The following is a 21,645-nucleotide window of genomic DNA, read 5'->3' on the forward strand; positions in this document are numbered from 1 at the left end:
ATATTTAAATTCTCCCCAAACTGTCTATCGAAACTAATATCTCATGTTATATTACACATTGATAAACAGCATTATCAGTAACTTGGGAATCCTCTTCGATTTTTCTTTTGCTTCCCCACTCCAAACTAAATCTGACTTAACCTAGAATTGCTGGTTCTGCCTGTTAACCCTCAGACCCACACTGCTCTGTTAACACTGCCACTGCCGTGGTTTATAGCCTAGGATATTGCAGTTGCCTCCTAAATGGTCATCTGGCCTCCAGTCTTGTTTGGCATACAGTAAATTTCCAGTAGTATTTGTTAAATGAATTTGTTTTGCCAAGCACTGATCTTTTCATTACTCTAGTGCTAGATGGTCTTAACAAGCAGTTCTGTTCATGTCAGTCATTTCTTTGCTTAAAACCTTTTAGTGCCTTCCCATGGCTTTCACTATTAAATTAAATCCTTTTGTGTAGCATAAAAACTTCATGATTTTTTCTTCCAGTACTTATTATTCCTAACTGCCACCCACCCTCCTCCCCCAACTCCAGCATAGCTGGGCACAGAAAGCTTGTACACTAGCTACAGCCATGCTGAACTACTTGTGATAGATGTGTGGCCCTTTTTTTTTTTTTTTTTTTTTTTTTTTGGCCACACCGCACAGCATGCAGGGACATTAGTTCCGTGACCAGGGATCAGACCCGTGCCCCCTGCAGTGGAAGTGCGGAGTCCTAACCACTGGACTGCCAGGGAATTCCTGTTAGGTTTTCATCTTTGTGCAAGTTTCCCGTGTCTGGAATGCCCTGCTCACACCCCGCCACCATCCCTTTCTCATTTAGCCTTCATGACTCAATTCGGCACACTTAGGAGGTTCCATAGGTATTAGGTGAACTTCTTGAAAGGGCTTATCTTTCTCTAGTATCCTTAGTCCTTATTAGCACAGTCTCCGTCATTATAACAAAGCACTCAATGTTTGGTAAGGGAGTCAGTTAATATTCTGTTATGTTTCAGAGGTTTGAACAGTTGTATTTTTTCCTGGTACTAATACAGAATAAATGCTCCTTCTTTACTGAAAAATTTAAATTAATAGAATTATCCTCTGACCTTTTGGGATCTTTTGGGAAAGTAGTGTACTTTCTAAAATTGAATTCTAAAATCTGACTTCACAAAGCAGGTAATTAGAAGTATTATGGAATGATTAATTGCTCTGTAAATAATTGTGTTTATTTATCTCAAGAGTTCTCAGTGCAACTAAGAATTTGCTTCTAGTTACTGCTTCACATAGAACAGTGGGAATTATTCCTTTAGCACATATATTTTGAGCGCTTACTGTTTGTTAGGTGTTATGCTTAAGTGCTTAGATGAAAAAACTGGGGCTCTGTTATCAAGAAGCCTACAACCCAGTGGAGAGACAGCTATGCAAAAGAGTGGTTACAGCTCTGTGTTGGAGGCTGGGATGGAGGAATAAGAGGAAGAATGTGTGGGTAAGCCTGAGGGTAGGGAAATTTTCATTTTTAGATTTCTGTTTATAATTTAAAACTTACAGGAGATGGATAACTTTCTCCTAGTCAATAATTTTTAATGATTTGTACTTATACATTATATGTGCTTTCAGAAACTGTATCTCAGTAATATTCATAATAACCTTATAAGGAAAATACAGATTCTTGGTAAATATTAGATTAAATAAAACCTGAGATTTGAATGTAGTTTGTCTTACTGACATTTTCATAAAAACATGTATGCTGAATGCTTAAAATGTAAAAGTTTCTTTAGTGGTTAAACCAAGAAGAAAAATTATTGCCCTGATTAACTGTATATTGTTGGTAACCTAGGATATAAATATTTATTACCATCTGTATTGACAGAAGTACATGCTCTGTGGTTGTGTCTGTATTGAGCACTGTATTAAACTATTTGTGTAATTAAATGGACTGTTTGAAAACTGGTTATTTAATTTTTTATTTCATCAGAGTATCTAGAAACAAATCTGAAAAGAAACGTAGAGATCAGTTTAATGTTCTCATTAAAGAACTGGGATCCATGCTTCCTGGGAATGCTAGAAAGATGGACAAATCTACTGTTCTACAGAAGAGCATTGATTTTTTACGAAAACATAAAGGTACATTTTTAACTTTGTAAAATGGCTTTTTTTTTGGAATAATAACAGACTGTCTCTTAAATCATAATGTGATGGAATCTTGGCAGTGATGGCTTGAGACTGTATGCTTCCTCACCATTTTTAAGAAAAGGAAATAATTGCCTTTTTAAAGATTTCCTGGTATGTTCTTTCTTTCATTCAACAAACATGTATTTAGTGCCTACTAGTATATCCTAGATTCTTGTGGTGCAGGGTAACAGTCCTGGCCCTCAAGTAACTCAGGCCAAGGGAGACAAACATATAAACAGCTAATTGCAATGCAAGTAATTATAATGTGAGTAGTGCTCGTAAACTGTAAACTTTGTGTGAGAACACAGAGGAAAGAATGTGTCAGGGAAGTCTTAACAGTTAATTTTTCAGCTGAGTCTTCCTGTTAGCTTAAGAAAAACAGCATTTCACATGGAGGAAATAGCATGTGTAAAACCAGAGAAGCAGGGAGAGTTCAGTTTAACTGGAGCATAGTTTGAGTTGGAAAGTTATGGGTATATTTGAAAGAGAAGCAAGAGTCAGATCATGAGAACTTTATATGTCATTTTGAAAGATGGCTTCAGTGTATATCTAGGAAATAAAAACACTGTGTTTTAAAGTGATTATTTGTTAATCAAAGAAAATCACTTTGAGTAAATAAGTCATGAAAAGAAAATTTTAAAGAATGTTAAGTATTTTGGTACTTAATAAATGCTACTTAATAGAAAATAGGTGAAAAACTTGTAAAAGGACATTTCTTTTTCAGATGGAAATGAAACTGCAGAACTTCTCAGAAAGAGAATTTGTAACTAGTGCCTCTATTTCTTGCTAGCTCACTCTGTGGTACATTACTAGCCTAGTTTATGCTCCACCACTGTTTAAAATTATTTTTTGTTAATTTCATTAAGGCTATGACCCCCCCACCCCCTCTGCTACCAATAAATCGGTAGCTTTTTCTTATATTTCATCCTTTTCTGCATCTCTGAAGCACTGGAAATTTTCATCCATCCTCCACTGGCTTCCTTTTCCCTTGGCCTGAGATACACTGTACTTCATTCACCTCCCCCCTCCCAACTGAGCTAACTTCTTTCCTCTTTCTTTTTCTGCCCTCTGAACATGACATTTCTCAAGGTCTTGTCTTTTGTGCTCTTCCTTTCTCTATGCTCCTTCCCTTGGTTTTACCTCTCTCTTAAACGACTAAATCTATATTTTTAGATGCAAACTTTTCAGTTTTTTTTTTCCAGGTAACTTCTGGGTCTTTGTTTTACGTGTCCTCAGACTCAGTGCATTTGAAGTTGAATTCATTTTCATTTGTCAAGACATCTCTTTCTCTCAGCTTTCCTTTTTCCGTTTCACACCACTATCCTTTCAATCCCCTGGGACTCAAACCTGAGAAGAGTTTTGCATTTTTTTCATCTTCTGTAGTACAGTATCACAGTTGCCAGTTTTGTTGATTATTCTCAAAATTGCTGCTCTTCATTTTTATTGCCACCATTATCATTACATTTTATCTCTACAAATAGTATTCTCACTAACTTCAGGGCCCCTTGTTAGATAGCACACTCATTCCTCAGACATTGTAGGAGTTCAGTAAATGATTGTTGAATGAAATGAAATAATATGCATGCATAATTATTTCCCCCGACAATAGAGGATTCATTTTGTCATTTGGATATTTTTTTTCAAAATTGGGTATATGATTCTCACACCAAAAAAATTTACCTTAAATTGAAAGGTAATTCTTATATACTTCTTACTCTAAAAATAAACCTGGGTTTAACTGAACTTGATGGGATTTGCTTATGGATTTAAGTCCTTTTTTTCTGAATGTATATAATGTGAATTTGAAAAGCATGACTATGTTCCACAGAATTAGTAGCTATACTTCTCAGTTACTCTTCATATCTAGTACAGGCATTTCCAATATACCAAATTTTGGGTGCCAGTTTAATATGCTATATTTATATATCTGGTAATAGAAAAAACAAAACAACTTAGTCCATTTTTTTCACTGCAAGGTAGAGTATATTTTGTAGAGTAAACTCTATGACATAGATTTTAATTTTACTTGTTTGTTTTAATATGTTTGCATTTAAAAATGAAAAAAATATTACCTAAATAGTTCACATTTCATTGTTTATGAATAGTTTTCTCATAACTAAATCCATTAGAAGTATGTTGCAAGATAAACTATAATTATTGTGTTAAAATGTGTGCCTTAAGCCGGGGATCTGCAAATTTTTGACCAGCTTCCTACCACTAAGAAAACATACCAGAGGACACTAAGCAGGATTACTCTGGGTTTATTACTATAAAGTTTTTGCCTAAAATTTTATTTTAGTCTCCTTGATTAATTAAGAATAGAATACCTTAGGCTGGAAAGAATCTTTCTGCCTGGCAATAGGCAAACCTAAAGTCATTCTTTTTTAAATTTTTTTTTTTTTTTTTGGGAAATAAAGTCATTCTTTTTTAAAGGCAGACTGACTGATCTCCTTGGCTCCTTTCCTCCAGGTTCACGTCCTTATGTCTGCTCTAGGTGCTACTGTTTGAATGGCAAAGAAAGGAAGGGGAAAAAGAATATATTCCTAATGCTTGGTCTAATCTGCTTGTTCTGATTCTTGTTTGGTCATTGTGTAAAGCAGGAAGCAATCTCAGGCCTGTCAGCAACACAGGTTCTCAGAGCTCCCCAAAGAAAATCCAAAGAGACTGGTATTTTCAGGAGAGCAAATCCAAGGAGATAACTTGCTACATTAGCTCAAATATTTCTTCATCCCCAAACTTGGACCTCCTGATAACCTATCTAGACCAATGAATGTTATTGACTATGGTTTAAAGTGGGAGAAGGGAAGGCATCTTGTAGGACTTTTGTAACCACCACCCTCTCCCTGTGGTTGGACTATACCGCTAATGTGTGAATCTGTTTACAGAAATCACTGCACAGTCAGATGCTAGTGAAATTCGACAGGACTGGAAACCTACATTCCTTAGTAATGAAGAGTTTACACAATTAATGCTGGAGGTATGTCCAGATTTAATTTTTGAAAAGTTTTATTTTCCTTAAAAAAGAAATCACAGGGGTTACCAATTTTAGTATAGTTTTAACAATATTAATTTAATATTGAAAAATCTTAATTCAGTGTAAGTCAGTCAACTATCTCTTCAGTTAAAATTAACTGATATAAGTATTGTAAGGAAATAGTACTATGTGATAAAATAATGCCAAATCTTTGTGGTTTCAATATCATCTGAGTTTTTGAGAGGCTTAATAAAAGTCAGAAACCTGTAACTACCAAGTTCTCTACCTGGACCACAGTAACATTCAAATGAAAAATAAAATATATTCTTCATCACATACTAAATATTATTGTGAAATGTATTCTACTAGACAGTAGGATTTTTTTAACAAATTAAAATCCACCTAAACACAACATAAAATGGTAATAAATGAAGTATTTTGAAAATATTAAAATAACAAAATATACATTGAAAGGCAACTCTTCTCAATTCAAATAGAAACTTCTAAAACAAAATAAGTAGATGTTCTTTTGCGACAAAATTATTTTTGAAAACAATTCAGGTCATATTTGCTTAGAATTGCAAAACTTAATAACTCATACAATCAATTATAAAATCGACAAAAATTTTGAGTCACTCATACCTATTTTACTTTTTTACTTTTTAATCATTTCCTATTTACATTAATAAGGTGTCATCTATGCACACAAAGTACGGAGTTCAGTATCAGATTTCCCTGAAAACTTACAATAAACAAAGGTGGTATACTTTGGTGGTAACAGTTAAGGACAAGAAAAATACATATGCAGAAGAAGGTAGACATGGAAGAAGTAGAGGAAAGCAGTTGAGGTAGGAATATATAGAGGTTGTTAAATAATTTACATTTCTTATCCTGTTTGTTTGGGTTTGTTATTTTAGAACTTAAGCATTTTTCTGTGTGGTGTATATATATGTAATAGCCATGTCTCAGGTGTCTTTGTATATTGACCAAAGCCTAAAGCAGCATTATTTTGCAAATTAATGAACTATTTTTCTATTTATACTTTAGGTGGAACAGTTAATTGCTGGATTAATTAAGTCTTTACCTATTCAGCAGAAATGTTATCATGTGAAAATTTGTTGGAGTATAAATACATTGTATATATATTTAAAGCTGTGCTTAAAATCTGAAAAATAACTGAGCACTTTTCACATATTACCTCAGTGAATCCTCACAATAATCTTCTGAAGATAAACTATTAGTATCCCTTTCTAACTTTCAGATGAGGAAATTGAGGAACAAAGGGATTATGAAATTTGCTCAAAATAAAACAGTAATTAGCTTAGCTAGGGCTCACTGCAGGAAGACTAGCCTCTGGTCCCCGAGGCCCCGGCCCTGTGCCCGCTGCTGCTCATGAGACTTCTTTTCAGTGAAGGCTAGCCGTGGCACAGGACTTTTAGCTTGGTAACCAGCAGTCAGCTCTTTAAGTTAGTGGACACTTAAGTTACGAACCAAATAATAGTTCCAATTTTGTTAAATTTTTTCTCCTCTTAAAAGTAGTTTGCCATTGTCCGAAATTATCTCTAGATAGAAGTAATACATTTATGAAAGGGTACACACAAGCTAATGTGTATAACCACAAGAAGAAATCAACTCATTTAATTCCTCTTTAATTTTTTCTTTGATTATTTCTCACTGTAATCATTTAATAAGATCTTCTGTGTTAATCATAAGCTATTTATGTACCCTGCTTTATTGGTATGAAAAATTTTTTATAAATTCATAAATTGATGTAATATCCACACTTAAGAATCTTAGCAAGGTAAATTACCTATTTACTAATAAGCTAAACGGAAAGCATTGTCCTCAAATTTTTCTTTACAGTGAACAGATTTTTAAAATTAATTGCCAAGACACATGTAGTGCATATGTAGATAAGTGTTAAAAATAAAGAGTCTAGAGATTGTAACATTACATATAATATGCAACGGAGAAAATTTAAACATGTTAATTTTGAAAATATAAATTAGTTGTCTCATGATTATCCTCACTGCTTCTAAAATTACATTTCCTGAAAAATACTACATTTATTTATTTTCAATATGTCAAGCATATTTTTGATTTTTAGTGAATATTTACAACTACTAAGTAAATATGCATTTTAAGTTCATATTGCCAAGATTGAAGGATATGTATAAACGTGTGTACTGTAACCTGGGTCCAACTAACCTAGTTGTGTTACTGTTTGCTGGTCATGTTGATGAGATTACAGTTAGGCAGTCTGGATACCCTTTTCAGCAGAATTTCGGGTGTAGGCTATATCGTAGAATGTTAGAGCTGCTAGTAGAGGAGTTGGGGTCATTCAGCTCAACCTCTTCATTTTATGGATGAGGCCTGGAGAGGCTGCAGCTTGTCTGGTCAGATTGCTAATTAATTCAAGAACTCAGACTAAGATCTTAAAATTCACTTATACCTTATGTGTTGGCTGTCTTTCTCCATTCTTCCGTTGCCACCCGTCCCTCTCCCTCTTGTCTCTGTTGCTTAAGGAATATTCCTTGCTACCCTTGCTGGGAGTGTTGAGAGTAGCCAAGGAAATCAGGGCAGTTTACCGTGACCAGACCTCTATGCAAAGTCATCTCTGTGTGAAGTCATCTCCTTGTAAGGAGTTCTTTCTCCTTGGCAGCTGGCAGCTCTCTCCAGTAATCTACAAGGGAAGGGCCAGTGCCCTGCCTGCCTCATCACAAGGTGGTTCTGTCCCTTTCCCTAGAACTTCCATCCAGTCTTCCCGTATTAAACACCCACTAAGGAAACAGTGAAGGTTTACACAGGCCTTTTGTTGTGGGTAAAGTAGATGTCAAATAGGAAGATGAGTTTTAACTAATGAGCCCTTTCCCGCCTATCATACAACGTGGACAAGGGATAACCTTCAAGGTCTTCAGTCGTGGTATGAGGATGTCCTTCTGTGTCTTGCTCTTCCTTCCACATCTCTCGAGTCTTCCTCCTCAAGGCCCCTTCAGTTTTTGGTGTACCTACTTACCTTCTTGGGAAATTACATTCCTCCACTCAAAAGAAGTTTGAGCCCTGGATCCCTTCTTGTGTTAAGACTTGGTGAGATGCTGGTGGAGGCTTTTCTCTGCTGAATCTTTGCCTGCTTTGAAAGAGGAAGGGGCAGGCTCTGGTTCTGGGAGTGGGATCAAGTCATTAAGAGTTCTGATTTTAGTTGCTTCTCTTCACAGAAGAGAGCTGCATCCTAATTCCTAGCAAATAGAGATCATCATAGAAAATAGTAATTTGCTTTCAAAGATGACACAATCTAGCTTCACATGAGAAAAGCATGTCCTTCTTAACATCATTTTGACCCTTTTCCTTAGGAAATAATGCCATCATTATTGTACCAAGGAGTTTTTGTAAAAATTTCATGAATTTGCTTAAATTATAATTATAATTATATAATTATTATAATTATTATAATTATCCAAACGTCTCCCTCAATAGAAGGGGAGGTGGGGGATGCCTTTTTCCCTACTTCCAACACGTACCTCAACAGTTACTTGGAGGGAGGTTACTCTAACTCTCAGATCCATAAATTACATACAGGTTATTTTTTACTTGCCACGGGCCACACATATGCTAGGTGCTGCAGATACAGTATTGGAGGAGTTATACATAGTTCTCACTAGAGATTGTATCCTTTGAGAGAACCCTATACTTAAACAAGAAATTCAAATTTAGTGTGGTAACTATTTTTTTTTTTTTTTTTTTTTTTTTCCGGTATGCTAGCCTCTCACTGCTGTGGCCTCTCCCATTGCGGAGCACAGGCTTCGGATGTGCAGGCTCAGCGGCCATGGCTCACGGGCCCAGCCGCTCTGCGGCATGTGGGATCTTCCCAGACCGGGGCACGAACCCGTGTCCCCTGCATCGGCAGGCGGACTCTCAACCACTGCGCCACCAGGGAAGCCCCAGTTACTTTTTAAAAAACTGACTTCCCTTGATACCTAGTCCCCTCAAAATGTGTCCTTTCATGAACTTTAGAAGGGAAGAAAGAGTGGTTTATATTAGACTTGTGAACATCCACCCATCTCTAAACTCATTGTAGTGTGACTCACCTTCCTATTGAAATTACTCTTAAAAGTCACCAAAATTCAGTCCTCATTTTCTCATTCCTTGTCTTATTTGATTCTATGTTATACTGAGCCACCCCTCTTCCTCCTCATTCACTTTGTCATTCTTTCTTCCATTGACTTCATCGACAACAGTGTATTCTGTCTTTGTCATTTTCTCTGGTGCTTTTGCTCCTTCTCATTCCCATAAATAGATTATTCCCCAAGGATTTGTCTTTGGCATTCTCCTCTCTTTTGCAGATCTCATTTCTTCAGCTGCAACTTTGGTGCCTAGGATTCTCAAATGAAAAACTTTGTGATATGTGAATACAGGATTGCTTTATTATTATTATTACTATTTTATAAATTTATTTTTAAAAATTTTTGGCTGTGTTGAGTCTTCATTGCTGTGCACGAGCTTTCTCTAGTTGTGGCGAGCGGGGGCTACTCTTCATTAGGTGCGCGTGCTTCTTATTGCGGTGGCTTCTCTTGTTGCAGAGCCTGAGGTCTAGGCGTGCGGGCTTCAGTAGTTGTGGCATGTGGGCTCAGTAGTTGTGGCTCGCAGGCCCTAGAGCGCAGGCTCAGTAGTTGTAGCGCATGGGCTTAGTTGCTCCGCCGCATGTAGGATCTTTCCGGGCCAGGGCTCAAACCCGTGTCCCCTGCATTGGCAGGCGGATTCTTAACCACTGCACCACCAGGGAAGTCCCAGGATTGCTTTATTATTAAGTGTTGTTCCCCTATGCTGACTTCTCTCCTGAACTCTAACATCACATTTATTAATGCTTGCCTAAGTCCTTTCTTCTCTATTCTTACTGCTGCTAATTTCATTTGGATTCGCCTTAACTTCCCCAACTATTCTGAAGGCCACTGAGATCTTCCTCTTAATTCACTTTTTCCTCTAAATCCATTTTACACATTGCTTCCAGACCGCTCTTGAAAAAAGTCCATATGTCTTGCCCTGGTATTCAAGACCTTTCATGATCTGACCTCAGCCTACTTTTTCAGCTTATTCCCTTTCACTTTATTCCCCATGTATCTCCCTGTGCTTCAATCTGTACATAATATCTGTCTGTTAATATATCCGAAGGTGGTAATGTGTTCTTTTGTGTGCCAGAGACATATTATTGGTGGCCTATGTGCTTCGGAGATATTAACATCTTCAAGTAAGGCCATTGTTGTATAATAACATGATAAAGTAGAACATTGTTTCTACCTTTTAGAAACCAATCATCCAATAATGGCCATAGAGTGATTTTTTTTTTCCAGAAGCATTTTAAAATGCACAAAGATAGATACTAAGGTATTGTAAAGGGGAAAAATTAGCATGTTGACAGTGCTCTGGAAATTTCCACAGTTAAGTCCTTTGTCATTTATCTTAGATTTTTATTTCTGTCCTGTGAAATACTTTTTTCTTTTCATTTAACTGACCATTATGTTTAATTTCAGGCTCTTGATGGTTTTTTTTTAGCAATCATGACAGATGGAAGCATAATATATGTGTCTGAGAGTGTAACTTCATTACTTGAACATTTACCAGTAAGTATAAAAATCCTGTGATCTTCTTATTTAATGCCTATTCTAAACGTTCTAAAGCACTAAGAAGTGGACCCCTCAGAGCAGTGCTGAACAATAGTTGGAGTGGGGATGAGACCTCTAAATATGTCTCTTGTTTTAGTATGTGTATTTTCTCAGGTCAGTCATAACTCTAATCTATAGTGACTAAATATTCAACTACCACTTTATCTAACCTCTATTCTTCTTGCCCTCTTTATTATAATGCTGAGTTTTCAGTATTAACTTTTTAATCAGCGTGGTGAAGACTTGCTTAATCACTGAAATTATCTTGAGAATAACTAAATTTCTACTGAGATATTTGTTGCAGCTAAATAATAATTTTCTCAAAAGAATGACTTATAAGAACATACTGAAAATAATAGATACAGAACTTTTGTGCTCTGTGGCTTGAGTTGATAATATTTTAATGGCCATATTCAATTTGTTATTAATATCAAGAGGGTAGATAATTTGAAAAGAATTATAATTTTGGTTAGAATGGTGAATACCTGAATTATGTATTTGCTGTTTTACTTAACATATATTTATTGAACATCTGCTCTGCCAGGTACTATGCTAGGTGCTCTGCTACAGTTGACAGTTCTTATGAATTTGAAGTTTTTATTGAATATGTAATGTTCTTATCTAAGATGGTGTTACCCAGAAACTGGGTTCGCCTCTTGGTGGGTGCCAAGCCAATAGACCCAACCAAGCCAAAGATTGGGAGAAGGAAGGATTTATCATAACTCGCAGCAAGTAAGGAGAACATGTGGTGGTGGTGGGGTGAGGGGGGGATCTTTCACAAAGCACTGTCTCCCCAGACAGCAAAATTGGGGAAGTTTTAAGCTAAGGGCACATGCATATTCATGAAGGGGCTTTAGCAGAGGAGAATTCAGCATAGAAGTGGGGCAAAGGTTGGCAGAGTCCCAGCTTTACTTGACTGAAGTCGGAAAAGGTCAGCATCATCATTATATCCTCCACTTGGGGTGGGGGGCCTTGGTTCCTACAGAGCTCAGATGTATTATTACGTATATCCTTTGAGAAGGAACTAGGACTCTACTTTATCCCTGCACTATTGCTTGCCTGCCTTTTCTCTCTCCCTGCATTCCTTTGTTCCCTTCAGATCATTAAATACTGAGATCAGGGCAAGCATTGTGGCCAGGCTTAGATTACAAAATGGCTTCTCTTATGTCAAGAAAGCTATTCCTGGTTCTCTTTCTCCAGGGACCCCCTAACTTATCTTCTTACAGTGGGGCTTGTGGTGTAAATATTTTGAAGTTACTTATAAATTACTCTTAAAATGCCCATCTCTTGAAAATGTATAACAGTACAGAGTCAACTGTTCCATAAGCATCTCTTTCAAGAGATGTTGAAAAGCAGTATCTCCTTCCCTCTGATTACTCTGCTACTTTGTACTTTGTAAAGAGAATGGACTCTATACTTAAAAGGCCAGATTCTAAAAGGGTACTTTGTTTCTGAAAGCCAGGCAGTAAGTAATTTGCTAATTTCTTTGGGTCACACAGAAAATGACTTGGCTTTACTGCTTCTCTAGGGGCTTTCTTTACAAGTAAGTTCAAACAATAGGTGATTAGCCCAACATCTAAAAATTGTTTGGGAATAAACAGTGAGATTATAGCAACATGTAAGTAAACTACTATGGGCAGAGAAAAGGACAGAATTTTCTAGAGGACTCTTTTTAAAAAAATATTTACGTAGTGAAAAAAGCCAGGGAAAGAAGTCCTCGATAGGATTAAGTTATGACTAAGATAAGATTGAATAGTGGACTCTAATAAATAAAATGAAAGAATGTATATAACAAAACAGAAGCAGGCTCACAGATAAAGAAAACAAACTGGTGGTTACCAGTGGTGAGAAAGATGGGGGGAGGGGCGAGATAAGGGTATGGGATTACCCCTACTACATATAAAATAGATGAGCAACAAGAACATATTGTACAGCACAGGGAAATATAGCCATTATTTTGTAATAACTTTAAAGTGTAAATAACTTTTGTAATAACCTTGTAAAAACTTCTGTAGTAACTTTGGAGTGTAATCTATAAAAAAAATTGAATCTCTGTATTGTGCACCTGAAACTAAATAATACTATAAATCAACTATACTTCAATTTAAAAAAATAAGGTTAAGTAACTTGAATAAAGGTATAATTATATGCTTTTAAACCACAGACATTTTTATTGGATTTTCTTTCAGTTATGTGTTTATAGAAACTATATAATCTTTAATTTAGTCATAGTCAGGGTAGAATTTGCAATGTGGTCAGACTTTTTAAAAGCCTGCTTCTTGGGCACTTTCCCTGGACTTCATTGAGAATTAGATTCCTTTTCTCTGTGTTCTCACGTTACTTTATGCGTACTGCCACCGTGACACTTAAAATGAATTGTAATTTTCTGTTTATTTTGATAATAATGGTAGATGTAAGCTTCCTAAGTGCAGGGACTTCATCTCTGTATCCACATGTGCTGGCTAATTTCTCGGAGAGGCACTTAGGAATTATTGATTGAGTATAGAAAGTGAGGAGATTATTTGATGTAGATGTATTAAAAACTCCTTCCTAATGGCATACTGGTGTTGGATCTTTAGCGAGGGAATATTTAATTGCGTTTTGAAATAACAACATGTCTACCACAGATCTGGTTGGGATCCAAGTGTTTGATCATTAACATTCTCCCCTCAGTGAGAAACCTCCTCACCATATTCCCTCCTGGATTTTTTTTTTAAACTTTTAATTTTAGAACTATTTGTAGATTTATAGAAAAATCGAGAAGATAGTACAGAGAGTTCCCATATGTCCCCTACCCAGTTTCCTCTGTTAGTAACATCTTCTGGATCTTTTTGATTGTCGTGTCAGCCAAAGCATGTAGCTGGTGAATGTTTGGGCAGGGGAGGTTGCTGCTGATCTAGCAGACCCATTTCATTCCATGCGGAGTTAATAGTAGCCTTTATTAAAACAGTTTTTTTTTTACCACTCTCCAGTATCCAGTGGATACTTTCCTTCGCATCACTGACAATGTTGTATGTTATTTGAAGGTTTGAAAACAAAAACACAAGTGTGTTTTGAGAAAATGAAGTAAAACACAATAAGGAAAAAAGTATGTGATTTTCTGTTTTGGCTTGCCATTAATAATTAAACTGTAACAGATGCTAAACAAAAGGTTTAAAACAATGGTGTGCCTTTCTTTGTATTTGAACATGCATACCTTTTTGTCTAAAACAGAATTTTGGCTCTTGCCCAGAGGGGGAGAAACATTAGCAAATCTCTAAATATAGACTTTAGTGTTTATAATTCAGTTCTGTTGAGAAATTAAAATTTGCCATCTTAATCAGTGGTCAATGTAACTTAACATTTTTAAATTTAAATTTGACTGTAAAATTGCAAGACTGATTGTGTAGGTCCTGCAAAAAAATTTTTCTTAACTTTGTCATGTCATACTTATGAAATTAATTTAGGTACATTTTAACCTATTTGTGGCTAATAATCAGGAAAGGAAATTTATGAATTTTTTTTTTCCTGGTGTGGCTTTCTACAACAAAATTATGGGGTCATACCACCTCCATGCCAGAAGGGATTTTAGACATCCTTAGCCCAGCCCCTTTATGTTTGTTAGAAGCATACATGAAACCCAGAGAAACTGGACTTAATTGTACCATTTAGTGGAAGTGCCAAGACATAAAGTCGGGTCTCTTTACCAGGAACTTAAAATTTGTAAAATTTTACAGTTTAAGATCGTTTTCCTCATACTTGCTTAAATGTGTTCCTGTAAAGAGAGTATATTAAATTTGTTACCATGTAATATAGGGAGGAAGATTCACCATGTTACAGCCTAACAGAGTCCAGGACTAAAAGTGCTACTATTAAGATACTCTATGAGCGTTTCATTTTCTACTCTTCTTAACTTGGTAATTTTGAACTATAAACACAAGAATGTGCTAAGAAAGCCAGTACCATCTTTGGTGTAAATGCAGTATGCAGAAATAACAATTTAGAATTTTTTTCAATAGTTATATGATTATTGGTGAATAAATACTTTTAATAAGAGAACAAATATTTGAAATAAGCAAATAAAGCTTACTTGATAGGGCCAGAATCTCTGTTCCTTATGCCTGTATATAAGGAACATAGTTGTTTAAAAATATGTTATATCCAACATATACCTGACATTTTTCTGGAGGAGCTTTCAGTTCCTTTTGAGCAGCTACTTTCTATAGCAGTTATTTGTCAGTTTTCTCGCTGAGGAAAAGATAATTGATGATAGTTAATAATTTCCACTGAACAGTTGCATTGACCTAATGTAAGGAAAACAGCCTATTGATTTATATCATATGGCAGTCAGCAGGATTTACATTTCTTCTTCATGAAAATAATTGAGGGAGACAGAAGGATCCAGATAGCTGTCACTTCCTTCTCTTTCCTTTGAATTATGCTTGGGAACTGAGTGGATGGTATGGCAACATCAAGTATGATCAACTTCATTTAGAGATTGGAAGTGTAATGGTTAATGGAAGATCACACATCAGTTAGTTGCCTACTAAGTCTGATACTTCAGTTTATCAAGTGTCTGGGGAAGCAGAATGGTGGAGAAGTAGTGCTTGTGATTACACCACTCTGTATACTAGATAGTTATATTATTTTCTCTATGCATATGAGACAGCCTATAGATTTATAGATAAAAAAGCAAGGGTGACAAAGGTCAGATCATAATTTACTGAAATAGTGGAAGAAATGTCAGTAAAAGTAAATAATTGTAGGAAACTGTAATCATCTCCAAAATGAGTTTTAGTTCTACAAATAGGTATCTTATTTTTCTATCAAGACTATTTTTTACATTAATGTCAGTGCCTATATTTTAATACTTTATTTTATGAATAAAAGGCAATTTTCTAGCCTTTTTTGTTGTTCATGCCTTAATTTTTTGTTTATTCCTTCTGTTCTAGAGACTTTTCAGACATTCAGAAAAATTCCTGTTAAAATGCAGATATATTTTTGGTGTGGTTACCCCTTAAGGCTTATCAAGTAACTCCTTAATTCAAAATAATTTACTGCACTAATAACTGTTATGTGCGAAGCTCAGTGTTATTGTGTCTTGATTTGAAGGATAGGAGATAAAGGTGTAAGAGATAGGACCCTTTAATTCACTCACAGAGCGGTAGGACATAGAGATTAAACTATAATTAAATATTTTTGATAGGAAATGAAGGGTATGAGTAGTAATTACTAAAGGAACTGTATTATTTTTACTGTGGATTATGCAGTTAAAGGACATATTTTTGAAGGAAATAATTTGAACTGGTCTTTGCAAGATGGAAGGGTACAAACATGTGGTGAGAGAGGGGAAAGATACTCCACTTCATGAGGTGGACCTTGAAGGCTAGAGAAGATACAGAAGGAAGAGTGTAAATGTATGGCTTGTACAAGAGTGGTAAACACCCCTTTTCCCACCTCTTACCATCCCCAGTGGCTGTTTTTTGTTACTGTTTGAAGTTTTTTTGTTTTGTTTTTAACAATCTTTACAGTGTTTGAAATACAAACAAAATAAAAGTGAAATTTCTTAGTGGAACCCTTAGCCCGCTTTCACAGCTCCTTTTCACTTCCCTTGCCCTCCATGCCTACCTCCATAGTCTTGGAGATACCACTTCAGTAACCCCAGGATTCCACAGGGCAGTTTGAAAATGTAGAGAAGCCAGGTAGACTGCATGGGATTTGTCAGGAAATGTGAAGTCACTAAAGTTTTGTTGTCGATGGTTCTTACGGAGGGGCACTGTCCTATTCACTTTTGATTCCACAGCCATGGCACATTGTAGGCCACCTGATCTTGTCAAATTACTGTTGATTAAAGCCGTATTTTAGCAAGGATTATAATGCTCAACACATAACTTGCCTATTTTGGGGAAGAGGGTGGTTATCTTAAAGCATGGCTTTTTGACAGTGGGATACAGGATAGATGGCTGGAAAAGATGAAATAAAAAAGAAGGGACACATTGGACAACTGAAATGACACCAAAGTCAAGTGTCCTCTTCATGTAGCCTGTGGCCACTCCTGTGGTCCTTTATTGTAGTGTACACCACCATAATTTACCAGAGTTTGGGATGTATGGTAAGGCTACATCTGGTAGCCTAAGAGTCTTCTAATCAACTTTCTTAGTCCTGTTATATTTTACATGTTCAAATTTGAAACTCACCTTTGCAAATAACTTATCAGACTTTCAAAGGTCATATTGATCATGAATCTGATGACACTAGTCTCAGAGGCAACGAGGTCATGTTAACCTCTTTCACCTTCTCAGTCTTGTTTTTCGAGTTGTGCTCTGTAACGTGATATTTGTCAGTTTTTACAGATAATTAAACGTTAACCATATGATCATCTGATGTTTTAAGAGTGATTATATACTTTTAAAATAAATGTCTCTTGAATCACTGTAATTATTTAATTTTTAAAAATTTCTTTTTCAGTCAGATCTTGTGGATCAAAGTATATTTAATTTTATCCCAGAGGGGGAACATTCAGAAGTTTATAAAATACTCTCTGCGCATCTGCTGGAAAGTGATTCATTAACCCCTGAATTTTTAAAATGTAAGTAGTAGTTCTTAAACAAAAAGTTAAACAGATTTGGTTGCGTTATCCTTTACTTTTGTAATTTTGTGACAAACCCAGGTATGTTTAACCACATTAACACATGGCATCGTTCCAAATACCCTATTAGATCCTTTTAAAATATTAACATATGATGGAATTATGACCATATTAGAAGTCTGAGCTCTTCCAGAATACATTGAAATCTCATCTTTTTGTTATAATATGCCATAAAACTGTATTTTACATAAAAATGGAACCTGCGGTATATTCTTTTTAATTTTTATATAAAATCTTACTGTGTTTAATGAGAGAAAATGAAACATTCTCATTTTCACCATCACTAACCAATTGAACACTGAAACTATGGGGCAAGACTTCTATATTTAAAAAAATTATTTAATAAAGGAAATTGCTTTATTAATTAAACAGAATTAAACAGTAATTTATTGGATATGTCTAGTGTGCCATACATTTGTGTGCTATATCATAAAAGTGCCAAGAATAGGGAAAAATAGTCCCTGCCTTTGATAAGTGTAAAATACCATGGTATAATCTGACTTTTCTCCTAGATTCACTGGACAAATTAATTTAACCAGAATACCTCATTTTCTTGCATAAATTATCCTGTGTAAAATCTGAAATCATTACAGCACTACATTTGGCCATTAGTGATTAGATGTCTTCTTTAGCTACTTTTTCCATGATTTTTAAGTTTTGACTTTCTGGTAATACTGACATTAATCATTTTAAAGGTTCTTTATATTTTGAATCTTCAAATTCTGTAGAACACTAACCATTCAAGAATTGAGATATACATACACGCACAGACACACACACACGTGTAAGTATGTGTGAACATACATCTTTGATGAGATAGCCTGTCAGAAGGAGTTGAGAAGAAGAAAAACTGGAGACCAGGAGAATCCATCTGAGGCCTATTTATAATTGTTTAAAAATCAAGTTCCTATGACACTGACCAAGAGACTAGTCTTTCACCTAAGAGAAAGATTTGGGTTGGATATAATGATGTAGAGGCCAGTTATAGGCCTGTAAACGGTATTTGAAGTCATGGATTGAATGACGTTGCTTGAGGTAAATATATAGAGTGAGGAGAGAAAAATTAGAAAGATGGAACCCTGTGCCATGGCAAGAGGTGGACAAAAGAGGAGTCTGCTTTAGAGACCTTTGCAAGGGCAACATTGTCTGGAGAACTGAACGAAAGCCTTTGGCAGAAATACAGAGCTTAGGCTTCCGTTTCCAAGATCAGGCAAGAATACTTTTTTTAAAAAATTTTATTTATTTATTTATTTTTGGCTGCGTTGGGTCTTCGTTGCTGCTCACGGGCTTCCTCTAGTTGTGGTGAGCGGGGGGCTACTCTTCGTTGCAGTGTGCGGGCTTCTCATTGCGGTGGCTTCTCTTGTTGCAGAACACAGGCTCGAGGCACGCGGGCTCAGTAGTTGTGGCACGTGGGCTCAGTAGTTGTGGCTCACGGGCACTAGAGCAGAGACTCAGTAGTTGTGGCGCATGGGCTTAGTTGCTCTGAGGCATGTGGGATCTTCCTGGACCAGGGCTCGAACCCGTGTCCCCTGCATTGGCAGGCGGATTCTTAACCACTGTGCCACCAGGGAAGTCCCCAAGAATACTTTTTAATAGAGAAAAGCCTTAATTAAATGACTTGCAGACCTCATACTTAAAGAACTGATATACAAAAAAAGTTATTTCTTTTTTTTGTATATGAAAAGGTTGTTTCATGTCAAAGGAGTAAACGAGATGTAAAACAGAGGGTAAATTGCTTGGAAAATTCAGGATTCTGTAAATATGCCATTTGGGCCATAATGAAGGTGAGGTAGTACAGGTGATGTGATTTGTGTCTAGAGAAGGAAATAGGGCCTAATGTTTCATCCTAAACAGTTTGGTTTTTATTTTTTAACGTAGTGAGAAGCCAGTGCAGGGGGATTTGGGTGGTTTTGTGGTCTGAAAAGGAAATCTCTCAGGTGGAAAATTTTGAAAAATAACCAGAGTGGAGATTAAAAGGATAGCAGTAGAAGTAAGGATGGAGAGGAAAGCATGCATTCGATTGTTGAGTGGATAAACTCAGTAGGATTTGGTGTTAGGCACAGGTGTCCAAACAGCTAGGGATCATCAGTGGGGAAGGTTTTAGGAAGAGGGTAGAGTTTGAACCTGTTGAGTTTGATGATAAACCCATTCATGATAATAACAGAAGAGTATGTGTTTGATGCTGTGAGTGAAGAGAGGTGTTAATTAGTCCTTGAGTGCTGAAATAATAATAATGAAAGTGATGTTAGTCTTAGAGTAATAGGCAAGGGTGAATCTGAGTGGGAAGAGTGTGGAGGCATGGAGAATCCATTTTTGCAGTTACCTAGATAGAGGATAATTTACATCTGTACCAAGTTGGTCGTACTGGATGCTCATTTGGAAAAAATGACTCATGAGAGCTTCCTTGGTGAAATGAACAGCACATCCTGTGACAGATTAGTTTGGGAACTGGTGATAGGACGAGAAGAGACCAAATTGATATGATTTCTAACTAAGGAGATAATCATACATACATAGGACGAAGGGGAAGGACAGCTGGCTTAGGAAGACACGGGGATAAATTCACTTTCAAATATTTTGAGTTTCAGTTACTGATGGGACAATCAGGTAGAGATGTTCTGAAATCAAATAGTGATAGGAGACTTGGTCTTATATAAAATGTTAGAGTTGGGGAGAGAGATTTAGGAGTAAATAAGTTTGTCAATGCTGGTAAGTTTGTAAAGGATAATAGGTTACAATCAAAAGAACTTTTGTGATGCCCATAGTTTGAAGACTGATTAGCAGAAGAGATAGAAATAGTCAGTAAGGTAGGAAGGTAAGTTTCATACTATGGGAATGAAAACATGTGAATTTTAAGAAGAGGTAGAAACAATGAGGGAAGACCATTGAGCTTAATACCGACGTGGGTGAATTTTAGAAGAGCAGTTTCTATAGAGGTGTGTGGGCAAAAGTCACAATGCATAAAGTTAAGGGAGGTGAACATACGGAAACTAGAGCACATAATGAAAAGGAAGGAGATCTGTGTTACTAGGAAGAGTAGCATGGAAAACTCTATATGTTTGAGATGGAAAGACCTGAACAAATTTAAAAGTAGAAAGTAAGGACCCAAGGAAGAACATGTGTGGATGTTAAAGGAATGAATACCGTGGTGTGGCCCTGGTCCTAGAGCAGGAAGAGAGGAAAGACTGTTCAAGGTAGAGATAGAAGTATTAGCTTTGGAATAGGAAGCAAAACTTTCTTTGAAATTAGAGTGAAGAATGAGAAGGAAGGACAAATAAAAATGGAGGAACATGGAGTGGCTTGTATCAGAAGATGTGTTTTCTTTATTAAGGACAAGGTGAGATCATCTAAACAAACTCTGCTTTTATGGACTAAACAAAATGTCATTGAGGACCTCTGTTGGGGGAAATAATGATTGTAGACTAATACAACTGTTATAATCTTACTTTGTGTGATATATCATTCATTATGATAAATCACAAATATGCCATATTTTTTTCTCTTCTTTCAGCAAAAAATCAGTTAGAATTTTGTTGTCATATGCTTCGAGGAACAATAGACCCAAAGGAGCCATCTACTTATGAATATGTGAAATTTATAGGAAATTTCAAATCTTTAAACAGTGGTAAGTTAAAATGCTTCTTTTGCAATGTAATTTCACTTGGTATTCTTTTAAGCTCTTTTTTTTTTTTAACATCTTTATTGGAGTATAATTGCTTTACAATGGTGTGTTAGTTTCTGCTTTACAACAAAGTGAATCAGTTATACACATACGTATGTTCCCATATCTCTTCCCTCTTGCGTCTCCCTCCCTCCCACCCTCCCTATCCCACCCCTCTAGGTGGTCACAAACCACCTAGCTGATCTCCCTGTGCCATGCGGCTGCTTCCCACTAGCTATCCACCCTACATTTGGTAGTGTATATATGTCCATGCCACTCTCTCACTTCAACACAGCTTACCCTTCCCCCTCCCCATATCCTCAAGTCCATGCTGTATTAGGTCTGTGTTCTATTCCCGTCCAACCCCTAGTCTCTTCATGACATTTTTTTTCTTAGATTCCATATACATGTGTTAGCATACGATATTTGTTTTTCTCCTTCTGACTTACTTCACTCTGTATGACAGACTCCAGGTCTATCCACCTCATTACAAATAACTCAGTTTCATTTCTTTTTATGGCTGAGTAATATTCCATTGCACATCTTCTTTATCCATTCTTCTGTTGATGGACACTTA

At 36.2% G+C, this 21,645-nt stretch overlaps 1 protein-coding gene across 11 annotated transcripts in view; it reads left to right on the forward strand.

Annotated features, from left to right (window-relative positions):
- CLOCK (clock circadian regulator) overlaps positions 1–21,645 on the forward strand; it is a 136,334-nt gene that overhangs the window by 77,287 nt on the left and 37,402 nt on the right. For 10 of the 11 annotated variants that reach the window (XM_024131922.3, XM_024131924.3, XM_024131921.3 and 7 more), the window contains 5 exons: positions 1,952–2,100; positions 5,034–5,125; positions 10,648–10,737; positions 17,227–17,347; positions 20,919–21,032. In XM_024131922.3, the coding sequence (XP_023987690.1) occupies positions 1,952–2,100; positions 5,034–5,125; positions 10,648–10,737; positions 17,227–17,347; positions 20,919–21,032 (566 nt within the window). Of the gene's footprint in view, positions 1–1,951; positions 2,101–5,033; positions 5,126–5,952; positions 5,971–10,647; positions 10,738–17,226; positions 17,348–20,918; positions 21,033–21,645 lie in introns of those variants that run through there. The other variant, XM_007121140.3, reaches the window with a different exon arrangement.

This window comes from Physeter macrocephalus, chromosome 7 (genome assembly GCF_002837175.3).
Source record: "Physeter macrocephalus isolate SW-GA chromosome 7, ASM283717v5, whole genome shotgun sequence".
Classification (NCBI taxonomy): domain Eukaryota; kingdom Metazoa; phylum Chordata; class Mammalia; order Artiodactyla; family Physeteridae; genus Physeter; species Physeter macrocephalus.